This window comes from Monodelphis domestica, chromosome 5 (assembly GCF_027887165.1).
Source record: "Monodelphis domestica isolate mMonDom1 chromosome 5, mMonDom1.pri, whole genome shotgun sequence".
Taxonomy (NCBI): Eukaryota; Metazoa; Chordata; class Mammalia; order Didelphimorphia; family Didelphidae; genus Monodelphis; species Monodelphis domestica.
The window spans coordinates 55,326,639-55,344,385 of record NC_077231.1 but is presented as its reverse complement, the minus strand read 5'-3'; the positions used below and the strand labels follow the sequence as shown (position 1 = coordinate 55,344,385).

General features: G+C 42.2%; 1 protein-coding gene across 1 annotated transcript in view; it reads left to right on the top strand.

Annotated features, from left to right (window-relative positions):
• The window catches only part of CSRP2 (cysteine and glycine rich protein 2), a 30,678-nt gene that overhangs the window by 6,372 nt on the left and 6,559 nt on the right, over positions 1 to 17,747 (top strand). Inside the window, exons 2-3 of the mRNA XM_056798479.1 lie at positions 10,520 to 10,636; positions 17,013 to 17,181. Of these exons, the coding sequence (XP_056654457.1) occupies positions 10,525 to 10,636; positions 17,013 to 17,181 (281 nt within the window). The 5' untranslated portion in view covers positions 10,520 to 10,524. The remainder of the gene's footprint in view (positions 1 to 10,519; positions 10,637 to 17,012; positions 17,182 to 17,747) is intronic.

Sequence of the window (17,747 nt, the reverse complement as noted above, 5' to 3'; positions counted from 1 at the left end):
AGCCCCAGGGAGAGGTTAGGACTGGAGATTTGGACGGTGTCTGCCAAGACGTGTTAATTGAAGCCATGAGAGTGAATGAGGTCATCAAGGGAGGGAGTCTAGAAAAAGAGGAGACAATTGATGGTGTTCCAACACTTGGGTTTTTCCTGAAAAGCACAGGTTGTGGGCAGAGGAGCCTGGCTGGGTAAGTAGAGTTCACTTGTTCCTGTTATCAATGAGTCATTTCAGTTGGGCTCTCTGTTCTTTGTGACCTCATATGGGGTTTTCTTGGCAAAGATACTAGAGTGGTTTGCCATTTCCTTCTCCAGCTCGTTTTACAGATGAGGAAACTGAGGCAAATATGGTTAAGTAACTTACCCAGGGTCACACAGCTAGTGTCAGAGTCAGATTTGGACTTAAGTTTTCCTGACTTTGGGCTTGGCGTTCTATCCAGCAAGACACCTGTTCCTGCCCTAGTACAAAAGTTTGGCCCACTAGAAACCAAGAATGGAAGAGTGCAAGCCGGGATGGCCAGCAAATGGCTTTGTTTTGGGGCAGTATCAGTTCAGAGGAGTGAGGATAGATGACGAACCTTGTTAAGCTTGACAATCTAGTTCTGGTCTGAAAAAACATTTGGGAGTTTCCTGCAGCTGAATGAAGTCATTTGCTTCCCTCCCTCTCCATCCAGAATCATCTTTAGACGGTGGCAGTTTGAGCAGGAAGACTGAGTCTTCCTTGGGAATTTGTAGAAAATAAGTTTAATTTAAAATGTTTTAAATTTTAATTTTTCTATTAACAACTCTTTTTTTCCTTCTTACTCCCCACCCTGACCCCAACTTGAAATAAAAACAAAACTCTTGGAAGAAATATTCATAGCCAAGAAGAACAAATTCTTACATTGTCCCAGTCCAAAAATGGGCACCCTAGAACAAGCTTTAGAAGGAGGTTCTGAGTTCTAGATTGGGTGGCCACCCTAATGATTCTATTTCTACAACTGATCCCTGCCTTGCTTCAAGATTCATTGGAGCCTAGTCATTGGAGCCCTCTCACCCAAAGCCTGGAATGAGTTGGTATTTATTTGGCATCTAGTGCCTTATTTGTTTTCTCCTCCAGCAGGACCAAAGCTTCCGGAGAGCGGGGACAGGTTTTGCTTTTCCTCTCTCTTCATCGCACACAGTAGGTAGTTAACGGATAGATGTTAGGTGAATAAATGAAGCTCAACTTTGAAAGGAGAAAGAAGGGGTCCAGATATTGAATATACAGTTACAGAAAGGAAGAGAAGAGAGCAAACATTTATTAAGTGCCTACTTTATGCCTGGTATTGTACTAAGCACATTACAAGCACTCTCCCATTTGATCTTTACAATAACCATGTGAAATAGGAACTATTTTAGTCCTCTTTTAAATGACTTGTCCAGAATCTAAAAATCTGTCTGAATTTGAATTCAGGTCTTCTTGCCTCCAGGCCCATCTCTCTTTCTATTATACCTCTAGCTCCTCCCCCCACCCCATGATGAAATATGATCAATGTGTTAGTTGTATTTGGCAAGAGATTTGTCCTTTTAAAAAAAATTTCTCCAAATCACGTTTATAAGGCATGATTTGCCTGTTAGAGGTGGGAACTGAAGGTTAAAAAACAAGAGATGGATAAATATTTTTGCTTAAAAAAAAAAAGAAGAGACCCACCTTATACTGAAAAATTCATCCTGGGGCAGCCAGGTGGTTCAGTGGATAGAGATCCAGGCCTAAAAATGGGAAGTACTGGGTTCAAATCTTGCCTCATATACTTCTAGCTGTGTGATCCTAGGCAAGTTACTTAACCCCATTGCCTAGCCCTTATTGTTCTGCCACCTTGGAAATAATACTTAGAATTGCTTGGATGGAAGGTAAGGGTTAAAAAAAAAAACAAACACAGCTTGGGGCACAGATGGCTCAGGGGGTAGAAACAGGCATAGAAACAGAAGGGCCTGGGTTCAAATCTGATCTTGGACACTTTCTAGCTGTGTGATCCTGGGCAAATCACTTACCCTATTGCTTAGCCCTTACTGCTATTCTGCCTTGGAACTAATACTTAGAATTGATTCCAAGATGGAAGGTAAGGGTTTAAAAAAAAAAAAGACAGCTTGGGGCAGGTAGGTGGCTCAGTGAGTAGAGAGCTCTCAAGCTTGGAGACAGGAGGTTCCAGGTTCAAATGTGGCCTCAGACACTTCTCAGCTGTGTAACCCTGGGCAAGTCACTTAACCCCATTGCCTAGCCCTCACTGCTCTCTTGCTTTAGAACTGATACTTCATATCCACTTTGAGATGTTTTGTATCTATGCTAAGACTTCTGTCTTAGGTTAGGGTTTGGTTTTTTTTAAGAGTTTATCCTGTCCAAGTTCCAACAAAATGCTAATGTCTTATCTCCTGGTGAGAAAAAACCCCAAAGCTTCCAGAAACATTGAGCATCTGGTCTGTAAGTCTGATCCACTCCAGAAAAGACTTATCATCACCCCGGCTGTTTGTCTTCTCAAGCGGTGGCACATGCACCGTTTCCCTTAATGGATTTGGTCCCTGCGCTTTTAAGTCATCTCAGTCCTGTCTGGGGCGCCTCGGTGCTCTGCAGCTGAGTTTTGTAAGGAGAGGATGCTGTAGCACTCAAGTCACCTCATCACTGGGGGAGTCACACTGGGGCTTTATCATTCACAGACATTTTCTCGGCCACCACCCGCCCCTCCCCTCCAGCTCTTTAGGTCTTTCTGCTCTTGGATTCTGGATGGATTCTAAGCAAACCCACACTGGATGGAATACCCAATGGGGTTCAGAGATGACTTAAGCCTGTTACCACTCGATGGCTTCTCGGGAGGATTGGAGAAAGGAATGTGGGCCAGATTTGTTGAGTGAGAATCCATTTTTGCCATGATTGATGTCAGCTGTGGTGGGGTAGCAAGGCCAGACCTTGTATGAAAAATGGAATCTTGACTTTCGTATTGTGGAGCAAGGCCAAGAGTGTCAAGGAAATGGCAGATGGGTGGATTGGCTGTTCCCAAACCAAGAGGGTCCAGAGTGCTGAACTTTAAATTGATTGATTGGCGTTGACTCCTAAAGACAGTCCCTGTCAGACCCACTTTTCCTGTGGGTTAAAATAAAATTCCATTCAAGTTCATTTGAATTTGGGACTCATCAGCCAGACTTTATTTTGGATTTGATCCCCTTTGCTGGGGGAAACACTATGGAATGTAGAAATATGGGATGTCCCCAAAAGACCTGAGTTCTGCTACTTCTTGGCTGCATGACCTTGGGTAAATCATTTGAAATGGGAGGCAGCAAGATGTAGTGAAAAGAATGTTAAATTTGCAATCAGAAAATCTGGGTTCAAAGCCTTTCTCTGCCACATACAACCATATATGACTTTGAGTAAATCAGCTATTTTTCTGGACTTTGGTTTTCTCATCTCTAAATGAGATTAGATTAGATCAGCAGTTCCCCCAAATTTTTACCTCACAAATCCTTTACATTCTTAAATCCCCAAAGAATCTTTGTTTATGTGAGTTATAGCTAACAATATTCATTATTGTTCAGTTATTTAAGACATGTCTAACTCTTCGTGGCTCTATTTGGATTCTTTTTTGGCAAAGATACCAGAGTGGTTTGCTATTTCCTTCCCCAGTTTATTTTAGATGAGGAAACTGAGGCAAACAGTTAATTGACTCACCCAGGCTCACACAGCTAGTAAGTGTCTGAAACCAGATTGGAACTCAAGGAGATGAGTCTTCCTGACTCCATGCCAAGTGCACCATCTAGTTGCCCTTCAGTCAGTATTTATTGTGGTGGAAATTAAAACACCATAGTATTATTATAAAATTTTTTACCTCCTGGGCCCCCTGAACAGATCTTAGGGATTCCTCAGGTCTCTGTATTCTGAGAACAAATAGACTAGAATCAGTGATGGTGAACCATTTATAGACCAAGTGCACAACCTGCAATTCTCATGCTACATGTGAGCCCCCTCGTCTTACCCCAGACAGGGGAAGGAGGAAGCACTCTCATTGGGCTGCTCAGCAAAGGGGCAGGTGATGTAGGAATATCCTCAGGGGCTGTGGAGAGGGGGACCGGAACCTAACCCTCTGGCACAAGCCTGCACAGGTGCCATACGTTTGCCAACATGGTACTAGATGATCTCTAAGTGCTTTTTAGGCTCTAACATCCTGTCTGTAATTTAAGGAGTCCAATAATTGAGAAAAACAAAGCTATGGGGAAACTAGGTAGCACAGTGGAGAGTGCTAGGTCTGGAGTTGGAAAGACCTGGGTTAAAACATGGCCTCAGACATTTTCCAGCTGGGACACCCTGGCTAAGTCATTTAATTCCAATTACCTAGCCTTTGCTGCTCTTCTGTGTTATAACTGATACTAAGACAGAAGGTAAAGGTTTAAAAAAAAGAAAGCTCATACTCATGAATGATTTGCTCAAGTCAGTCAGAGTCATAAATGTAGTATATGGCAAAGAAAGAATTTGAACCCAGGTCCTCTGACTGCAAATCTAATAGTCTTTCTACTCCGTCTTGCTGCATCCCATGTGAAGTTATTTACTCAGGGCCACACAGCTATTTCTGTTGAAATAGGGTAATGTTATCTTCAGCAGAATATATTACAGGAAATCCTCTTTCTCTTAAACCAGTGCCTATCATGAAGTGATAGATGATTTAGGGGATCCTTTGGGAAACTGTGACTGAATTGAAACAGTTAGGAGGTAAATGTTTCCCCATAAATTTAATATAGAACCAGAAAGCTGAGTGAATAATCAGCCAAAAAACATTTATTAACAAGAAGCCACTTTAATACCTATTATTCAAGAGATGAGAAAGCTTCTCCCTCTCTTCTTGGCAAAAGGGTTGGGCAGGAAGGGCTGTGGATGTGGAACACCGTGAGTAATGGCAGATGTAATGTACTAGCTAACATCACTGAACTCTTTTGGTCTTATTTACTCTGTTATGAAGGCTACATTGGGAAATGGAGGTGATATAAAAACAAAAGACGGGGATTTAATGATCTCTACATTTTAAAAGCAGATGGAGATGAAATGATTGGTTCAGTCATCTAATGAGAGAGAGAGGATCTTGGATGTCTGAATTCTCTTAATAGGGAGCGGAGTTCCAGAAACTTGGGTAGGGATACAGACTGGATGAGTGATTTCATTGCTCTTTGCAATTCCATCTTCCAGTGCTGAGTTGCAGAGAACACTGAGAAGTTCATTCATTTGCTAAGGATTACACAACTAGCATGTGTCAGAGGCTAGACTCAAATCTGGGTCTTTAGCCTCAAAATCTAGCTCTCTGTTGGAATAAATTGGTTTAAGGAATTTTACTTTGAAAAAAGGCATTTATTTCATTTACTTTTTGCTTTGATCTAAACCAAACCCTAAAGAATAGGATAAGTTGATTATTCAGAGACAGGATCATATAGTATAGATCTCTGAAAACTTAAATCAGAAAAACTTGGTTTCAAATCCTTTAGACACCAGAAATATTACTAGCAATTGCTGGGTGACCCTGGGCAAGTCCCATAACCTGGTTTGCCTCAGTTTCCTAATACTGGAGAACAAGATGGTAAACCACTGCAATTCTTTGCCAAGAAAACCCCAAATAGGGTCGCAAGAAGTCAGGCATGACTGAAAATGATTGAAAAACAAAAAGTAATAGGACCCTGGGCAATATTTAACTTCTCTGGACCTCAAAATATCTCCTCTGTAAAAAGATTGTTGAATTTAATGACCTCTAACATTCCTTCTAGCTCTAAATCTATGCTTCTGAGATTAAACATTTACCTTGTTTGGAATACGAAGGAGAAATGGTGTTCTATCAGTCAAGTCTTGTCTCTAACACATGCTGGCTTGCATGATCTTGAGCAAATCATATAACCTTAGTAACTTCAAGGTACAAAGAGTAGCCTGGCTGCATTGGTGGAAGTGCTTTCTACATTGGAGTTGTCCATCCGGATGAGATCCCGGGTCTGATAGTTATTCCCCTCACACACCACCGCCCCCAAAAGAAAAATACTCCTCATGAGCTGTGCATTTTTCATGGCAATGCTCTTCCTCCTAACCTCCCTCTCCTATATTCCCCGGATTCCTTCCTCAGCTGACATCCGACCTTATCTGTAAAACCTTTCCCAGCCTTCCTTACTGCTAGTGCCTTTCCGTTGAGATTAGCCCCATTATTTCTTTATTTATCTTGTTCATCTGTGGGCTCTGCCATGAGGTGTGAGTTCCTTGAAAGCAGCCCTGTTCTTGCCTTTATTTTTATCTCTAGGGCTTAGCACGATGCCCAGCACATAGTAAATGCTTAATTGGTGCTTCTCAAGGGACAACTAGTGGGGAGTTTGAATTTGGAGTTGAAGTATGTGGCTTTGAATCCTGGCTTAGCTCCATGGGGCCATCCTGGCCAAGGGGAAGGTAGAGGGGGCAATGGAAAGAGCGATGACGTGTCATCCTACCTGAACTTCATCTGAAAATGTGGGGTTTGTCCTGGATGCCCTCTGAGGTCCCTTCTAGCTCTAGGTCCATGATCATGCCTAATTTAATTATCTGGGAATAATACATCTCTACATGAACCAAATGATCCCTTCTTTCCAACTTGAAACCCAATGATCAAACAAGTGCCCAATCAGGCTAATCTGATCAGGTCTTACTCTGAAAGTCTCACTACTTGATGCAGTAGGGGATTCCTGGGGGAAATATCTTTTTAAAAGATCCCCAAGATGTAGACTCTAAATGATCACCCTGGTGCAATTATCATTAGTATGGAAATAGGTCTTGATCAATGGCACATGTAAAACCCAGTGGAATTGCTCGTTGGCTATGGGAGGGGGGTGGGAGGAGGAGAGGGAAAGAACATGATTCATGTAATCATGGGAAAATATTCTTAATTAATTAATTAAATAAAAATTTTCAATTAAAAAAATAAAATAAAAGATCCCCAAACCCACCATAGACCATTTTCTGTGTGATATAATAATATAATAACGATGACGATGATTTTGTAAAAATAGCATATAAGGTAGACTCTAATAAATGATCACGCTAATGCACATATCAATAATATGGAAATAAGTCTGGATCAATGACACATGTTAAACCTAGTGGAAGGGTGCGTCAACTGGGGGGGGAGGGGAGGAAAAGAACACGAATCATGTAACCATGGAAAAATATTCTAAACAATTAATTATATAAAATGTTTCAAATTTTAAAAAGTAGCACATAAGGTTGGAAAAACCCTCTCAGTTTCTACTCACAATAATGCTGAAAAAGGCAAATGATATTATTCCCGTTTATCGAATTGGGCAAACAGAGGTTAAGTGACTTGCCACAGGTGGTCACACATCTAGTAAGTGTCTGAGGCTAGATTTGAACTTTACCCACTGCGTCCTTTGACTACCTTTGGCATTCTGGTGAGAGCTGCCTGGCTAGGCACATAAAACAGTGGAAACCACATTGTAGTTAGTGTTAGGGATTTTTCATACATTTCGAAACATGACTTTTCTGCAGGTCTTCTGAATGTGTATATGCCCATTCACCCAAGCTCTGCCTTCTGAACGAGCTCCAGGAATGGGGGTGAGTTTTGGCAGAGCTCCGTTAGCCCAGGGTTCTTGAGGTGACCTTGAAGCCTGGAGGACCAAACACCTGATTGCAATCCTGGATTTTGCACCCATTAAATAGCTGGCGTGTTCCCAGGGCAAGCTGAAAAACCCCAGCATTATCTGTATCGTGCCCTTTACAATCCGGATCGGGTTTCCTTCCAAGTTTAAACAATAGGGCACCTGTCTTATGGGGAAAAGTTAGAGTCAGTTATAAACCTAAACACTAAATCAAATGTTTACATCTCACTTCATGTTTTCAGAATTTGGTAGATGGTGGCTTATGGAACAGTATCTATTTCTGAAGACTGAAAATCACCTCTTTAGTCCTGCTTTTGTACTAAAATTATTCCTAGATGAATATGAAAAATACCAGCCCAGGAAAGTATGCCATGGATGAATACCAGATCAGATTGGATTGTTTAATCAGAACGGGAATGTTGTCATCTGAATTCAACGTCCTGGACTAATTTAATGATCCTTTCCCAGGAGAAGCCTGACCTTAAAACTAATACATTACATTAAAACATGACATGCTGCAAAAAATGACCTGAGATCACACCAAATCCATCTTAACCAGTTAGAATAGCAAGACCGAAGCTTACTCACTACATTATCTGGGGTAGAAGACTCTTCTTTCATTTCTGTTCATAGCACTGGCATTTCATCTAGTCACAAAGAGCTGTTAAGAAGTTCCTTTTAAGTTATGGTTCTTAATATGGGTTCTGTGAACTTTATACATATGTGTATACATTTATACACACATATGTTTATAAAATTGTATTTCAATATAATTGGTTTCCTTTGTCATTCTACAGTTTTATTCTATGTATTTAAAAACATTATTCTCAAAAAGGGGTACCCAGCCTTCACCAGACATCCGCAAAAGAACCATGCTAGAGAAAAAGGTTAAGAATACCAAGACTTAGAGAGTTAGTTACCCAACAAACTGGTCTCCATGGGTACCTGCCAGTCAGGTGATCAATCATTTACTAAATGCTTACTTTTACATGCCAGGCAGTGCATGAAGAATGCCCTCAAGGAGCTTCTGTTTTCTAGGGCAGATATAAGAGATTCCTTGTACATGGGAGGCAGTCTCAGAGGGAAGTCACTATTGATGTGATGGTGGCTGGGGGAGGAAGGGAATAGGAAGGGCATCTTGAAGAAGTGTGAGAAAGATTACATCATTAGTGATATTGGCAAGCAAATGCAAGGAAATGGAAGCTTGAAGGAACTGTCGATCTATTATAGAAGGGAGATTTGACCTGAATCCTGAAGGAATTCCAAAGGCAAATATATTAAGCAGATTGATAAGAAGAAGAAGAAGAAGAAGAAGAAGAAGAAGAAGAAGAAGAAGAAGAAGAGGAAGAAGAAGAAGAGGAAGAAGAAGAAGAGGAAGAAGAAGAAGAGGAAGAAGAAGAAGAAGGGGAAGGGGAAGGGGAAGGGGAAGGGGAAGGGGAAGGAGAAAAGAAGAAGAAGAAAAGCCTGCCTTCTTTTATTTGGACTCTTACTTGGCTTTTCATTTTGTTTTCAAGAATAAATTGTTGTAAGCAAGACTGATTTGGGGTGTCATCTAAGATATATGTGTATATATGTTTGAATGCAGATCATTAAGAAATAGGGCCTTTTTATCCTGCCTGAGTAGACACTTGGGAAGGGAGGTCCGTGAATCTTGGCTCAGGCAAACGTGACTGAGGCTCTGGGCTTCCAGCCTCCTGGTGACTTCAGGCTTTTGTTCAAGGACCGTCCTGACCTACTCACAACATGCTTTATGATGCTATGAAGTAAATTCTGGCCTCTGAGCCACATATACTGACAGGCCTTAGAAAAGGGACAAGCCTTACTGTTGGCGCCATTTGTTGACATCCATACAGGGGAAAAATTCCGCCGATTAGTGAAGCATAGAAACTTAAATTATCTCCATCTGGATGGATGTTTATTGTAGTTACAGTAAAATCCTTGTGCATGCAAAAATGGGCTAGTCACAGCTTTAATAGTTGATGATACAATTACCTTAAATCTTGAGCTGACAAATAGGAACCATGCTTTTGTAGGACAGTGTGGTGGTCTCTGCTTCCCCTAGGGAGTATGTCATAGCATTAAAAAACATTTTTTTTTCTAAATGGCATAAATTTGGCTGTCACAAGTGATTAAACCCAGCCTAAAACTCTTTCCCCCAACAAGTTCACTGATTCTCAGATTTTAGCTTGGGGTTTGGATGGGTAGCCGGCCCCCAATTCCCCCCTCCTTCCTTGGCAAGGAGTGAATTCCTGAGGAGCTGTAGGAGTCTTATGCCTGGAGGCTTGGACCATTCCACTGAACAAAATCCTTTGTCGTGGAGAAACAGTCTCCTATAACAAACCAAACTCCTGAAATGATCTGGCTGCCTAGGGTGAGACGTGCTGAGGTTATTTGGAAGGGTGGGAAGACTTCCTAAACAAAGATTTCAATCTCCAGTTATCTTCTCTTGTTTCAGGTTACTGCTACATTTCTGTATTTTAGTTAACACCTGACTCCCAAGATATTATAGAAATGTTTTAACATGCTCTCTCTTTCTCTCCCATTCTCTCGCTCTCTCTTTCTTTGTCTGTCTCTGTCTCTCTTCCTCTCTCTCTCTCTTTGTCTGTCTCTTTCCATCTGTCTGTCTCCATCTGTCTTTGTCTCTCTGTCTCTGTTTCTCTTTGTCTGTCTCTCTCTCTGTCGATGTCTCTCTTTGTCTGTCTTTCTCTCTGTCTTGCTGTCTGTCTCTGTCTCTCTCTTGCTTTGTCTTTCTGTCTCTCTCCATCTCTGTGTCTGTCTGTCTCTGTCTCTCTGTCTATGTCTCTCTGTGTCTCTGTGTCTCTGTCTCTGTCTCTCTGTGTCTCTGTCTCTCTATGTCTCTCTGTGTGTCTCTCTGTGTCTCTGACTCTCCATCTCTCATGACTCTTTAGCCAAAATGCCCAACTGGGGAGGCGGTAACAAATGTGGAGCCTGTGGAAGGACTGTGTACCATGCTGAAGAGGTACAGTGTGATGGAAGAAGCTTCCATAGATGCTGTTTTCTGTGCAGTAAGTAACCTTTCTCTCTTTGGCCTTATCCGTCAGAGTGTGAAGGATCGGAGTTAGAGCCTTCTTGGCTTTAAACCCCACGTCAGCTCACATCCTACGTGCTTCAGGAGACCTTTGCCACCCTACTTTCCTGCGGAGAGAGCCCTTCCATTTCATTACTTTCATAGATTCACACACGTATATGTGTTTGTTTATATGTATGATTATATACACAGAAAGTTTCCTAGGTAGCTATTTATGCATTGTCTTGCCCACTGAAATTTGAGCTTTGGGAGGATAAGGACAGTGTTTTTCCCTGGTCTTCAGTTCAGGCATTTTTCAGTCAAGTCTGAGTCTTTGTGACCTCATTGGGGGTTCTCTTGGCTAAGCAACTGGAATGATTTGCCATTTATTTCTCTAGCTCATTTTACAGATGGGGAAACTAAGGCCAACAGGGTTAAGTGACTTGCCCAGGGTCACACAGCTAGTAAGTATCAAAGACTGGATTTGAACTCAAGTCTTCCTGACTCAAAAGCCCAGCACTCTATCCACTGAGCCACTAGCCATGTGTGTAGCACATAGTAAAGTTCTTTTAAGTAATTCATTGACTGATTTACCTGACTGAATTGGTGGAAGGAGCTTCCTCAGTTGGGAGTTCCCATGCCCAGGGCCTAGTCTCATCCTGTGTTCCCCTTCTTCCATGAACACCCAAAGAGAGAGTGCTTTTCTGGCTTTGGGAGCCCCCCAGCACAGCAGGTTACACACATATTGGACTGTCCTAGAGCTGGACTTTGAGCTGGAAGGGAGCCTCCGGGGCACCTCACCTTGTAGACCAGGAACGGGGTCTGGCCAAATGCCCTGCCCAGTCACCGAGTCACAAACACCAGAGCTGAGCATTAAAGCTCTGCCTTAGACTGCAAATGCAATGCTCTTCTGAGCAGACAGAGCTGGAAGGAGCTGGAGCGGGGCTTCTCTTCAGTTTTACAGGGAGGGGGCTGAGGTGAACTGAGCCAAGGCTGCAGGCATAGGAGCCTGTACTTCAAGACTAAAGGCCTTCCACTTCACCCTCAAAGTTAACCAACATCCTCTGACTCAATCCAGCAACTCTATTTCATCAAGTCTTATAGTATTTCTAAGTCCTTTCCCCACCCCCTGTCTTTGTTTGAGCCTCAAAACTACTCAGGGAAGTAGGTGCTATTATGATCCCCATTTTACAGATGAAGAACCTGAAGAGGACAGAAGTTAAATGACTTGTCCAGGGTCACGCAGCTGGTGTCTGAGGTTGGATTTGAACTAGGAACTTCCTGACTCCAAATCCATCGATCTGTTCACTGTTCACATGGCTACCTCTAACACAGGCATAATAGTCTGTCCACAGCCCCATGCTTGAAGCATTTCTGGCTTGGTAGGATCTACAAGAGCTCATGCCTCTGCTTGCATAAGCCTATAAGAAGTCAAATCTACTTCCAAGTAGGAGCCTCTTTAACTCTGGGAGAGAAACACTCTCTCCATTCCCTGCCCCCCCCCCCCCACTCTACCTCTTTGTCTCTGTCTCTGTCTCTGTCTCTCCCTCCTTCCCTCTCCCACTTTCTCCCTCTCTCCCCCTACTCTCTCTCCCCATTTTCTCTCTCCCCCTCATTTTATCTCTCTCCCCACACTCTCTACTCCTTCTCTCTCTCCCCCCACTCTCTCTTCCCTTCTCTCTCCCCCTCATTTTATCTCTCTCCCCACACTCTCTACTCCTTCTCTCTCTCCCCCCACTCTCTCTTCCCTTCTCTCTCCCCCTCATTTTATCTCTCTCCCCACACTCTCTACTCCTTCTCTCTCTCCCCCCACTCTCTCTTCCCTTCTCTCTCCCCCTCATTTTATCTCTCTCCCCACACTCTCTACTCCTTCTCTCTCTCCCCCCACTTTCTCTCCCCATTTTCTCTCTCCCCATTTTCTCTCTCCACATCCTCTCTTTCTCCCTCTCTCTCTGTCTCTCTCCCTCCCCCTCCCTCCTTCCCCCCTCTTCCTCTCTCTCTCCCTTCTCATGTTTGGATATTTCTCTAAGTTCTGCCTGACATGGGGACTGGAGTTGTTCTTCATGGTAAGTGCATACTTCCTTGTCTCTTCTGACCAACTGGCAGCACAACCAGAATCTGCTACAGACAGATAGCCAGGCTAAGTGCCAGAGGAGACGGAGAGATGAGGGAAGCAGGTGCTCTTTTCCCTGTGGAGCCCAGAGTCCTGTAGCTGCCATATAGCGCATAGGCAGGCAGGTTCAAGATAAGGCCTGGACCTGGGATTTCATCAGTGGAGGTTGGCACCTTCTCTGTAGCTCACAATCTTAGACGTCTAGAGTACCAAGAAGGGAAGTAACACAGCAAGAACGTGGCAGAGGTGGAACTGGAACTCAGGTCTTCCCAGGGCCAAGGCCAACTTTCTACCCAAGATTCCCTGCTGCCTCTTAATAGCAAGGGGCTATTTATAATATTATGTGTTGTTGTTCTTGTTGAGTCATGTCCAACTCTTTGTGCCCCCATGGAGCACACTGTGCATGGCTTTTTCTTGGCAAAGATGCTGGAGGGGTGGCCATTTCCTTCTCCAGTGGATTAAGGCAAACAGAAGTTAAGTGATTTCTCTAAGCAAGGGCCCAGCGCTACCTTTGGGCACAGCTTCCAGCATAAAGTCTAAATCTTGGTTTTTATAAGTAACTTAAAATGTTGAGTTCTCTTTATCACAGTGAAATGTACTAGAGTAAGGGCTAGACTACTACTCAGTGGGTCTGAATCCTAGATCTGGTCCTGTCCCTAATCTGCTATACAACAGTAACTTGTGCTTTCTGCCTCTATGCAGCAAGCCTTTATTAAGTACCCGCTTAAGAGCAAGAGATTTAAGTGCTGAGATTGCAAGGACCCTGCCCTCAAGGAGCGTCCATTCTCCTGGGTAATACAAGAGACATCATGTATACAGAGAAGTAAATACAATACAATAGGAGGAGTGAGAGAACAGAAACAGTGGTGGTGGTGGTAAGGGGAACAGGGAAGGGCTTATGTAGGAGGACAGCATTTGAGCTGAGCCTTGAAGAACATTCAGATAGTTTGAAAAATGGGCACCATACCAGTGTGAGGGTAATATTAGCTTGAGTACTCCAAAGCCAGCATGATAACAGATATTTATTTAGAGAGTATATGATCATTTTCCTATATACCATTAAGACAATAAAGATTAATGAGAGAAAATAGATCCATGTTGGTGAACTTATGGCACACATGTTGGAGGAGGCTGCTCCCTTTCCCCTTTCCACCATGCCTAAGTACATTTTTCACTTCACCCAACCATCCCTCTGCCCAGAAGCCCACTGGGATCACTTCCTCCCTCTCTTCTCTGTCTGGGATCAGATGAGGAGCTCACATGTGGCATGAAGGTTGCAGTTTGGGCACTCGGTCTCTAGAAGGTTTGCTATCACTACACTAGATGTTGCTTTTTTTTTCCTCTCTCTATCTCTGGTTGTCCTTCATGCCTGAGAATACTTTCCCTCCTCTGCTCCAACTACTAATCTCCCCAGCTTACTTTAAGCCTCAACTAAAAGCCCACCTTCTATAGAACCCAATCCCTCTTCATTCCAATGCCTTCCCTTAGTTAATTATTTCTTATTAATCCATATTGTCTCTCCCAATCAATTGTAAGTTCTTGAGGGCAGGGATTGTCTTTTTCTCCTTTTCGAATCTCCAGCATTTAGCTGAGTGCCTGGCACACAGTAGGTGCTTAAGCAATGTTGATTGATTGGTTGTTAGGCAGTGACAAGGTGAATAGAGAGTCAGGAGTCAGGAAGACTAGGGTGCCTAGTCCTGCTTCTGATACGCAATGTGTGTGGAACCAGAGATTAGTCCCTCACCATTTTAGGGTCCACAGACAGCTTGCTAAAAATATTTCTCCCAGGGGAAAAAAAAACTGCCAATCTGAAGAGTTAGAGTATTCTAACCAGGGATTCCCTATACTAAGGACATCATAGATCCCAGGGATAAAAATCTCCATTAAATCATAACTTTCGATTAAACAGTCATGTTACCACACTTTTAAAGGAGAGAGAAATAAACATCAGGGTGCGTTTCTTTTTTAAGAGATTTTTACTTCCTGAGGTCAGTAAAGACTTGATCCAATTTCAAGGATCCTTTTTCCTTAGTAAGAAATAATTCATTTATTCTAATGTATTTAGTTAGTAAGGGAAATAAGGAAAAGATAGCAAGCAATATATAATATTAGAGAAATTTTCCTCAGCAAAAGATTGAAACCAAGATTTGGCTGGTTTCCTTTCCCTCGTGGTTCTTAAGTTCCTCTTTTAAAGGCTTATAGGGGACAGCTAGATGGCTCAGTGGATTGAGAGTCAGGCTTATCTGACCCTGAAGCTAGAAGAGTTTGACATGCAAGCGTATATGTGGGAGACTAATAGAACTGGAAGGGACCTTAGACATCATCTTATCCAACCAACTCTCATTTATAGACAAGAAACAGGGCCAGAGATATGGAGTCACACAGTTAATGAGAGGTAGGTAAGGAGCCATAATGAGACCCGAGGTCTCCCAGAGGCCAGCTTATTCTCCCTGATAGTTTGTGGTCACAGAATTACAATTAGTGGTGACAGAGCTAGAAGAGAGGCAAAGGGGAATTTTTTTTCAGATTCTAAAACAGAAGAACTCTTAATTTTTTAAATCTTTTTTAAGATTTTCAGTTCCAAATTCTTTCCCAACTGCCCTCTCCTACCCTCCCTTGAGATATGAAACTCTCATTTTTAGTAATGATTTGAAGAGAGGTAGAACTGATCAGGGGGTAAAGAAAGCGCCTTCCCCACCCCAATCCCCTTTTGGTTTATGTCAAGCTGGGACTTTGTCACATGCTAATGATTATTATTATGAAGGTCAGTGTACTGAAGATCATGGCCCATTTTTGGAATCAGGGAGATTTGGGTTGAAGTGTTACCCCTAAGATATATTAACTGTGTGCCCCCTGGCAAGTTACTTAGTCACTTGAATACTTTAGGTAACTTTTTAACCCCAAAGTTCTTTTTCTTTTAATTTTAATTACTTATTTTTAAAATATTCTTCCATGTTTCCATGATTCATTTTCTTTCCCTTCCCTCTTCACTCCCCCCTCCCAAAGCTGACAAGCAAGTCCACTGAGTTTTACAAATGTTATCACTTGATAACTATTTCCATATTATTCATTTTTGCAATTGAGCAATCTTTTAAAGTCAAAACCCTACTTTCTATACCCATATAAACAAGTGATCAATCATATGTTTTCCTTCTGCATTTCTGCTCCCACAGTTCTTTCTCTAGATGTGGATAGCATTCTTTTTCATAAATTCTATGGGATTGTTCTTGATTGTTGCATTGCTATCAGTAGCAGAGTCTGTTACATTTGATCATCCCACAATGTTTCAGCTACTGTGTATAATGTTCTCCTGGTTCTGCTTATTTCAATCTGCATCAGTTCACTGATAAGCCAGGAGTTCTTAACCTGGAGTCAGTGAACTTTAAACAACAAGGGAAAAAACCGACAATTGTATTTCAATATCGTTGGTTTCCTTTCTAATCCTTTCCATTTTATTTTATGCATTTAAAAACTCCTTTGAGAAAGCACCCAGAAACTTCACCCAAGTGTGGACCTCAATAAAGTTAAAACCCCTTATTCCAAGACTACAAGTTGTAGAATAATGAATGGTTTGCATTGGGAGTAGAAAGCCTTTCACCAAGAATTTCCTATCCCAATGAAATCATAGGACTAGGGGTGCACGCACGCACTTCCCCCCCCCCCACATTGATCTTTTGGATTTATAAAGCTGCTTGATTCTCACAACACTGTGAAGAGTTATTGCTTTTGTTATTCCCATTTTATAGGTAAGGCAGTTGAAGTTCACAGTAGTTCAGTTATAATAATAACTGTCCATAATAATATAGCTCAATAAATCTCTGCAGGATTCCCCTCACTCTAAGTGCATCACATCTTTGACTAGACCATTCCTGAGAGGCTTGTGGGATCGGGTATAGAAAAGTAATATAGGAAGTTCTAAGATGATGGAGCATGTTTCCAACTATTAAATATCTTGGAACTTCCAAACTGCTAGATTTGGTTAATGCCTTAAGGATATAACAACTGAACTCTTAATTTCCATGATTTAATATTAAATCTATGAAAGCCCCAGACTGGAATATAACCCTCTCTTTATTTCTAGGGCTAAATGCAGTTTACCATTTGGGCTGCAGTTCTCTGGCCTTGGGACAATCCACATTAAATTAGCAGCATGATAGGAAGAGTGGCTTTTGACATTTGTATTTGATTGTGTATACTGTCATTGTTCTAAGAAAAAGTGCCTCTTTGGGACATTTTTCACATCTCATTTTTTCCTCTCCAGTGGTTTGCAGGAAAAATTTAGACAGCACAACTGTGGCCATTCACGATGATGAGGTTTACTGCAAATCCTGCTATGGGAAGAAGTATGGACCCAAAGGGTACGGCTATGGCCAAGGAGCAGGCACACTTAACATGGACAGAGGAGAGAGGCTGGGTATCAAGCCTGAGAAGTAAGTTGAAAGTTGAGTTGTCTTCCAAAATGAGCTTGCAAATGTATATTCAATGAATAAGCCTCTGGGTTTTTAAAATTTCTAGATTTGTTAGCTACATACAGTCAACCTCTTTGGGTATTCAATTGTCAAGTATTTGTTAAATGTTGACTATGTGCCAGGCACTGCACGATAAGCACAGGGGTTACAAAGAAAAAGCAAAATCTGTCTCTGCCCTCAAGGAACTTACATTCTATTTAGACAAGCTAAATCCAAGGTAGTTTTGAGAGGAAAGGCATTAGTTGCTAGAGGAAGTCATGTAGATGGTAGCAATTTAGATGAGTATGAAGAGGAAGCAGGGATTCCAGGAGGTGGAGATGGGAGCTAGGGAGTGCATGCCAAAAATGGATGAGCAACTGACCCCATTGCTTTCTGGCAAATAGAGAAAGAAGAAATGGAAGCAATGCCAGATTTTATGTTTTGGGGTTCAAAGATCACTGCAGATGGCATCTGTAGCCACAAAGTTAGACACTTGCTTCACAGAAGTAAAAGCTAGGACAAACTCAGATAATAGACTAAACATCAGA